At 39.4% G+C, this 9,646-nt stretch overlaps 1 protein-coding gene across 1 annotated transcript; it reads left to right on the top strand.

The window, feature by feature from the left end:
- The first annotated feature begins 5,554 nt into the window (after positions 1 to 5,554).
- Positions 5,555 to 9,246, top strand: LOC111581022 (myoblast determination protein 1 homolog). Its single transcript, XM_023288996.3, has 3 exons — positions 5,555 to 6,264; positions 6,859 to 6,931; positions 8,657 to 9,246. The coding sequence occupies exons 1-3, from the start codon at positions 5,722 to 5,724 to the stop codon at positions 8,848 to 8,850; spliced, it is 810 nt and encodes a 269-aa protein (XP_023144764.1). The 5' UTR covers positions 5,555 to 5,721; the 3' UTR covers positions 8,851 to 9,246.
- The last annotated feature ends 400 nt before the right edge of the window (positions 9,247 to 9,646 follow it).

The following is a 9,646-nucleotide window of genomic DNA, read 5'->3' on the forward strand; positions in this document are numbered from 1 at the left end:
ATCAGCTCCAGACTCCTTAGAGACTGTGCAGACCAGCTCTGTCAGGTGCTGCTGCACATCTTTAACCTGAGCCTGAGTCTGGAGACGGTTCCTCTGTTATGGAAGACTTCCTGCCTGGTTCCTGTCCCTAAGACCAGGAACCCCAGGGAGCCTAACCACTTCAGACCTGTGGCCCTCACTTCTCACCTGATGAAGACCATGGAGAGGATCGTCCTCAAGAACCTCCGTCCCCAGATGACCCAGTATCTGGATCCACTGCAGTTCGCCTACCAACCGAACATTGGAGTGGATGATGCAGTGGTCTACCTGCTGCACAGATCACTGACTCACCTGGAGAAACCCAGCAGCACTGTGAGGGTCATGTTCTTTGACTTCTCCAGTGCTTTCAACACAATCCAGCCTTCTCTGCTTAGGGTGAAGCTTGAAGGAGCGGGAGTAGACTGTCACCTGGCTGCTTGGACCATCGACTACCTCACCAACAGACCACAGTACGTGAGGCTTCAGGACTGTGTGTCTGATGTGGTAGTCAGCAGCATGGGGGCCCCACAGGGGACAGTCTGTCCTTTCTCTTCACCCTGGACACATCGGACTTCCACTACAACTCTGAGATCTGTCACCTCCAGAAGTTCTCTGATGATACAGCCATTGTCACCTGAGACTGCACCAGTGAACATCCAGGGTTTGGACATTGAGATGGTGGACACATACAAATACCTGGGTGTTCACTTCAACAATAAACTGGACTGGACACACAATACAGAGGTCCTGTACAAGAAGGGCCAAAGTCGTCTCCACCTGCTGAGGAGACTGAGGTCCTTTGGAGTGTGCAGGACTCTGCTCAGGACATTTTATGACTCTGTGGTAGCGTCTGCTATTTTCTATGCAGTGGTCTGCTGGGGAGCAGGGAGCACTGAAAGGGACAGAAAGAGACTAAACAGACTGGTCAGGAGGGCTGGTTCTGTCCTGGACTGTTCCCTGGACTCCATAGAGGAGGTGGGTGAGAGGAGGATGTTGTCAAAGCTCACATCCATCATGGACAATCCCTCTCACCCACTGCATGACACTGTGGGGTCTTTAAGCAGCTCCTTCAGCAGCAGACTGAGACATCCACCCTGCAAGAAAGAGCGCTATCACAGGTCCTTCATTCCATCTGCTATAAGACTTTACAACATCAGCATCACTGGCTGATGTTAACATAAACTGGGCTTTATCATATCATCTTAAACCATGGTAAAATCTGCACAATTCCTTGCACTGCTAGCATTTTCTGCACTTTCACATTTATTCCACAAGTCACTTTTTGCTGATGTCATTTATTTATTGTGTAACAATACTCTATTTCTTCATTTTTCATCTTTCATTCTTGTACATATTGTATATATTATTTTTATTACAATTATTGTCTTTACTGTATATTGCTGCTGTAACACGGGAAATTTCCCCTGACGTGGAGTAATAAAGGTTTATCTTAAACAAAACAATAAATTGAGATTTTTTTTTAATCAGATTTTCCCATTTCAAGCCGTAGTTTTTGCCACCTGGGTTCACTGTTAAACTGAACCTGAGAGCTTTAAAGTTGAGAAATAACATTTTCACGTCTAAAGGTGCATTTTGTCAACTCCAGGTTTTTACTGGCCCTCAAACTCTGAGCACTCCCATGCATGCATCCAGCACTAAAATAAAAGCAGAGCCGGTGGCGTAACATGGGAATAAGCAGAGGAGTGTTTTTCTCAGGCATCGCAGTCATACATGTGTGATGAGGATTTTTGAGAAATTAGGGAGGGAGTGATGAAGCTGTCATTAAAGAACAAGAATGAGAGGCAGATATTTCTCCACTAATCAGCAGAAAACACAAGAAAATATCCTCAAAGTGTCACAAGATCAGAAGTGACACACATCTTCTCTATTTGACTAGTTTCAGTTCTTCAGAGTAAAGAGATAAAGCACATGAAAGCTCACAGGCCGGTGAAAACGTAAAATGAACAAATGTAGCTGGAATCAAATCTGGTGTTTATATACTTGCATGTGTATTTGTGTATGAATAGCCAGTTTACATGTGCTTTAATAGACTGTATGCAAGTATACAGCAGTACTTGTGACACTTGATATGAGCCCATCAGCCCCAACATTTAAACCGCTGACAGGTGAACTGAATAACATTTACTGTCTTGTCAAAACGGTACCTGGCAGTAGATGGGATATACATACATAACATTATGACCACTTCATACCTGGGAAGAGTTCTTTGCTAATTAAAGCTATTTTTTCTGATGAATAATTGAGCTTTCGAACTTTCGTGCTAACACCGTGCTTCTTGCCTGCTAGGGTACTGTGAAACAACGCCAATCCCAAAACCAATGTACAGTAAAGTTAGGACGCGATAAGATCGAGAGGAAGTCTCATCTGGCCATTTCAAGACATGAAAGGAAAACTGAAAGATCTGTCAAGAAAGTCCAAGTTTGGAGAATCCACAAGAACAACATGGTCAACATTGCCAGGTAGTAATTACAATGCCAATGCATTCTACTGATAGAAAATAAATCTTATTAAAAGACATCAACAAAAACATGACTCTCTAAATCCTGCTGTCTGAAATGTCATAATCCTCTGAGCTCCACTGTTAAAAACACTTCAGTGACTCACTTTTACTACCATGAAAACACACTAAAGGTTATTTTGTCTCATTGATTCCACATTCTGACTGTATTTTAATGCTGTAAACACAATAGTACAATGATATGAAGTGTTTTGAGCACTGAATGTATGAAAGGGCCTCTGCAAGTTAACTTTATTATTATTATTCTACATTTGCTGATTTATTTTCTGCTAGTAGTGACGCCTTCCTTCGCTGCAGCCTTTGATTGTGCTGCCGTCAGGCTGATTTGAATGCGTCCCAAAGAGCAGGCCGGCTGTGAGAGTCGGGGATCTTCCAAAACGATACCAGCGCTCACCTCAGCTAGAAGGGCACCGGTCTTAGATTTCACAAGCAGCTAAATTTAACGCGGCACTTTCCCATTAAGCTGCAGAGGAGAGAGTGCGACGTGAGCCGAGCTGTCCCACACCTCTGCTTTATAACTCTCAAAGCATGAAAATCCCACGTTTACAAGACGACACAAACATAGCGAAGCACTAGATACGTTTAAGAGAACAAACACAAGAGATGTAATGTGGCAGTGTCCAAAGATTTGAGTCTTTAAAGTGAGAGCCATAAATATAACCTGTTTTCAGACTGATAAAATACAACATATTCACCAGCTTTTCATGTCCAACACAGAAATACTATTTCTTAATATCATAATATATAGAAATAATGCAATAAATTCAAAATTTGAAATATTTTCCTTCATTTTTTAAAATTAATGTTAATTAAAAACTAATTGTTTTTGGACAAAATCCCCTCGTTGACCTCATACATGTTAGAGTTTCTCACGTCTATTGTCTACAAAGTTTGTTATTTATCTTTGTATGAATAAATATGATTCTCCAGGCCTGTACAGGAGGCATTTAATGTACAATATTTAAAGATTATTCAGAAAATAGAAGAAAACAGAAGAAAAAATTGTGATTTCAACAGTGCAACGAAAATCAGACAAAAATAGACGACCACCTGTTCACCTGTTTGGACAAATTGTCTTAAACTGTTACCCAGCAATGACACACACACACACACACACACACACACACACACACAGAAAGGGGGCGGAGCCTCCTCAGATCAGAGACCTGATGACGCTGTGACATTACGACCTCCTCAGCAGGACGACAGACTGAAGCCGTAAAACTTAGTGTCACAGCAAGAGACAATTATAAATATTACAACTCGGCTTCGTTAAAACCTCTACATTGTAGAAAACCAGTCATAAAATATTTAGAAATTTGTACATGAATGTAAAAAGGAGAGTTATGACAGAATTTCTAAAAAGTCTCTAAAAATGTACAGCACCATTTACAGGGACGTGGAGCTGCACATTTGGGGAAAAACATTTAAAAGTGAATAAAATTAATATAATGTGTAAATCTAAAATTAGTTGGACATTTATTTACATCTATAGGACAGTTAAAGACACTAAAATGCACAAAAGCTGTCATAAACTGGTAAAATAGTACAAATGAGTCTTAAATAAGTATATAAATATAACATTAATTGAATTTTTGATTGTTATTATTTATAATAATAGTAATAATAACACGTAATACTTCTGTAGCACTTTTTAAGACACTCAAAGATGCTTTACAAAGTAGGTAGGAACACTAAAAGAAAATAAATAGAATATAGTGGGAAAAGGAGCATATTTAGTTGTAGACTGTTGAAAAGATGTGTCTTTATGGATTTCCTGAATATGGAGAGTGAAGAGAATTCTCTGATTACAGCTTCAAGTCACAGCTGAAGACATGAAAACACTCACTCCTAGTCTTAAACTGTTAAAATGTAATCTTATATAGACATTTTTGAATGTATATTTGTGTCCGCATTTAAGCTATTATTGTTGGTAAATAGCAGGTTGTGAGTAGCTTTTTTAGATATTTAATTAGTTAAACTGCACTTTAAAATGATTATTCTTGTGGCAGAATGATGATTTTTATAGCAGTTCCTCAGTGAAATGCACGAATTTCTCTGATCCATATTTTACTTCTTGATTTAGGAAAATGTTTAGAAACTTAATCATAAGAAAGATGTTTAATATCTGTGTGTTAAATCACTTAGTGAGGAACACAACATTTATTTATAACAGCAGACTGAATGATTTGTGTGAAGAAGGGCTCTAAAATATCATATTTTGGTGCTTCAATAGCTTTAGTTTTTGAGTTTTTAATTTGTTGGGTTTTAAACCATACATACCATAGATTGTGCTTTTTGCCAGAAAACACAATCTTTATTTAGACTTTTTTGAATGTATATTTTTGTCTTCAATTATATAATTATTGTTGGCAAATAGCAGGTGAAATGTTAGATTTTGTGGGTAGCTTTTTTATTTTTTTAGTTAAACTGCTCTTTAAAATGTTTGTTCTTGTGGCAGAATGATGACTTTCATCACAGCAGATACACTAATTTCTCTGATCCATATTTTAGTTCTTGATTTAGGAAACTGTTTAGAAACTTAATCATAAGAAGGATGTTTAATGTCTCTGTGTTAAACCATTTAGTGAGGAACACAACATTTATTTATAAGAGCAGACTGAATGATTTGTGTGAAGAAAAGCTCTCAAATGTGGCAGAGTGATGACTTTTATCACAGTTCCTCAGTGGAAACAGCAGATGCACTAATTTCTCTCATCCATATTTTAGATCTTGATTTAGGAACATTTAAAATCAGAAGAGGGATGGTTTAATATGTGTGTTAAACCACTTAGTGAGGAGCACAACATTTATTTAGAACAGCAGCCTGAATGATTTGTAAAGACGGACTTGATTGCTGTTTTATTGCTTCCTTTTTGTTGCTGAGTTTCACCTCAGTGACCCCACATTACAGTCTCACACCCCTCAGCTGATTGGTCGGTTCCAGCAGAGCCCCGCCTCCTCAGCCAGGGCTTTATAAAGAGGAACCAACCCCAGGAGCTGAGGTTACACAGACTGGCCCTTTAAACGCTCTCTGCTCATCACTGGTTTTATTTTAGTCACCTTCTTTCTGTGTAGTTCAACCTGTGGTGGACTCTTTGGGAGACTTTTTCTCTTATCAGAAGAAACTCTGAGCTCCTCTGTGGGAGTCGCTGCCGAGGCCGATGGATCTGTCAGACTTTCCCTTCCCTCTCTCCTCAGCCGACGACCTCTATGACCCCTGCTTCAGCACCGGCGACCTCAACTTCTTCGACGACCTGGACGCCCGGCTGCTGCACGCCGGCCTGCTGAAGTCCGAGGACCACCTTCACCACCACGTCCCCATTGCTGAGGAGGAGGAAGAGGAGGAGGACCAGCATGTGAGGGCCCCCGGGGGCCTCCACCAGGCGGGCCACTGCCTGCTGTGGGCCTGCAAAGCCTGCAAGAGGAAGACGACCCACGCAGACCGGAGGAAGGCGGCGACGATGAGGGAGAGGCGGCGGCTCAGTAAAGTCAACGACGCCTTCGAGACCCTCAAACGCTGCACGGCCTCCAACCCCAACCAGAGGCTGCCCAAAGTGGAGATCCTACGCAACGCCATCTCCTACATCGAGTCCCTGCAGGCGCTGCTGAGGGCCGGACGAGACGACGGCTTCTACCCCCCGCTGGAGCACTACAGCGGGGAGTCGGACGCCTCCAGCCCCGGATCCAACTGCTCTGAGGGAATGGTGAGTTCAGGAGCAGCTGAACAGTTAACAGCAGGAATGCAAGGAATCAGCTGTTTGTGACCGCAGTGATTCAGTCTGATGAATTTAAACCTCAGAATGGAAATGTTTTGGACCCAAACATGACGTAAACACTTGTCCAAATGCTGTTTTAGAGACATATTAACACTTTTAACCTAACACAGCTGTAATTTGTTTCAAAAAAGACCTTTCAGACTTAATATAGGAAAAAAGCAAACCGCTATGGTTTGCTTTTTTTCCCTACATTAAATCTGAAATGTCTTTTTTTTTTTTTTACCTGTATTCATTTGTTTTAAAAACTTATCAGCAGTTTTGAGCAGCTGCAAATCTGTGTGACCTCACAGGAAATATTAGTCCTTGATCTAATACATGCTAACAACATGCTATAATGTAAAATTAAGAGTTGCATAGGTTTAATTAATAAAGCTTTTTACAGACTGAAGGTTTAAAATCTCAACCATGTGGATCAAACTCTTCAGGATTCTAATTCACTCCTAAATAAATCGAGCTGCAACAGATAGTTGAGGGGTTTTGTTTGATTCGCTGTTATTGACTTTGGGTGTTTTTTGTTTCCAGATGGATTTTATTTCTCCATGTTCAGCCAGAAGTGAAAACAGTGACGCCTCCTTCTGCAGTCAGACAGCAGACGGTGAGTTCTTTAGTCCTGTCACAACTTTAATATGAGAAGTTTTTATTTTACTACAAGTTGTTTCGCTTTCTTTTTATGGAAAGTTTCTGTTTCTGCTTCAGGTTTTGCCAGCGGTCTTTAGTAAGACCAGTTTATCCTCTGAAATGGCTTTAATCTTCTCAAACGTGATGATTTTCCTCATTAATAAAACTAATTTATCCTTTAAATATGACTACATTTAACATAATTTAGGACTCCTTTATGAGCATAGCTTATGGAGTTTCACCCTTAATATAACACATCTGCTTTCGCTTTTTATTCTAATTTAAAGTGGGCCTCTTTACTAAAAATAATATGATACATTTGTTCTTTATTATAACTTGCCTCTTATTCGATTTAGCAGATGCTGCTGCAAACCAAACAACATCATGCCTACTCTTCAACCAGCAGATAGATATAGATAGATACTTGAAGATGAGTTAAATGAGCCTAAATGATTTGTAAGTCAGCGTAAAAAGCCATTATTTGCAGGTTATTAAATCATTTCAACCTGGATATTTTAAACTGACAGCAAACATCTGTGCATATTATGAATGTATCAGCTGGTAATTGTAGCACAGTGACTACTGAGGACAATAACAGATGAGTTATCCTCCAAAATGCAGCCTCATCAATGGCATCTTTGACACATCATTTAATTGCGAGTAAATCTTCAGTAAAATGTTAAATATATATAATACTAATATAATAGCATATATGCTTTACAGCACCATTCAAAAGATATGGGTCACTTAGAAATGCCCAAAGTTTTGACAGAAAAGCAGTTTTTTTTTCATTGAAGATAACATTAAATTAATCATAAATCCAGTGTAGACATTGTTAATGTGGTAAATGACTATTCTAGCTGGAAACGGATGATTTTTAATGGAATATCTCCATAGAGGTACAGAGGAACATTTCCAGCAACCATCACTCCTGTGTTCTAATGCTACATTGTGTTAGCTAATGGTGTTGAAAGGCTCATTGATGATTAGAAAACCCTTGTGCAGTTATGTTAGTACATGGATAAAGTGTGAGTTTTCATGGAAAACATGAAATTGTCTGGGTGGACCCAAACTTTTGAACAGTAGTGTAGGTAAACTTTAACTCATTTAGAGCAACTTTAAGGAATGTAGAGACACTTTAACTTATTTTGAGCAAATTTAAATTATATGGAGCAACTTTAACTCCTTCAGAGCAACTTTAATAATATCTACTTTAGCTAATATAGAACAACTTTAACTAATATAAAGCAGCTTTAATTAATATAGAGCAACTTTAACTCCTATGAAGCAACTTTAATTCATGTACACTACCGTTCAAAAGTTTACGATATTTTCATGTAAATTTTCAAGTAAAACTACATTTATTTAAAAAAAGTTTAAGCTTTTTTTGCAGTAAAATATGGAATCAAGCAATTTTTTTTAATCCATAACATCAACAGTATAATTACATTCCTTTACTGTGAGTGAAGAAAACGTTTTACCGTAATCTTACAGTAGCGTTCTGGCGACTGCAGCTGCCAGAATTTTACCAAAAAAAATAACTTTTTTTTTTCTTACAGTGTACTCTAATCAGAAAACCCTTGTGCAATTATGTTAGAACATGAAATTGTCTGGGTGACCCCAGATTTTTGAACGGTAGTGTACATTTCTAAGAAAAAAAAAACAGAGCCAAAGACTAATTTTTCCTGTTTCTTCTCTAAAGATGGCAGCAGCAGTAAGACGTCGCTCATTTCCAGTTTGGACTGTTTGTCCAGCATCGTGGAGCGGATCAGCACCGACCCAGCTGTGGCCCCCATCGGAGACAGCGTGGTCCCCCGAGGCCCCGGATCCCCTCACAGCAGCCCTGCAGTCTCCAGTCCACCTGCTGAACCCAACAGCGTCTATGAGCCGCACTGAGGCCGACGGAGGCGAGGACTCAAATTCCACAAAGACAGACTTAAGCCTCCATTTTGACGGAGGGGAGCGCAGGTGGCACCGTGAAAAAAAACACTGTAATATTCCTGTTTTGTACAGTAAGTCACTGAAGTGAGACTTACGATTGTTCATAATAACCCCCTTTCTCCGAAAGTTTGAGTCCAGTTTCTTCAGGTTTTCTCCTCCTGGATGAACTGAAGGTAGCAGAATTCTACCAGAGGACCTTTTCCAGACTGATTTCTGCTGATAATAACTGAGGACCACTTGGTGCTGCCTGTAATAAGAGCTGACTGTTCATAAAATGTAAAACAATACATTCATGTTTCTATATTATTTATGAGTTCATGAGATTTTAATAAAGAAATATTTATATTGTGACTTCTCCTCTCCTAATCACTCCATGGTTTTTATCAGTAATTATGTAAAAACCTGCAATAACTGATTTTTTAGGCCTTTTAGGGGCACCTCACTGACCTTTTAACTCAACATAACAGCTGCGTATTTACAAATCCAGCCATTGCAGAGCAATTTAATCCTTCAAAGTCATGCTTGTGTCCCCTTTATCAATTTATGTCCAATATTAACTCTTTTTGCTCTGTTTTTGGTCTCCACCAGCTGCTGAGGAAAATATCTGCTGCATTACCTCGTCTCTTACTGTGTTTATCTGCTGTTTGACTTTGAACAGTGGATATTTAGAGCTTTTTCTACTAATACTACACCAAAGTTGCAGAGGAAAAACATTAAAATGAGCCATAGAGCTTACGGAAACTCCTGTATT

The sequence above is a fragment of the Amphiprion ocellaris genome, chromosome 1 (assembly GCF_022539595.1).
Source record: "Amphiprion ocellaris isolate individual 3 ecotype Okinawa chromosome 1, ASM2253959v1, whole genome shotgun sequence".
Taxonomy (NCBI): Eukaryota; Metazoa; Chordata; class Actinopteri; family Pomacentridae; genus Amphiprion; species Amphiprion ocellaris.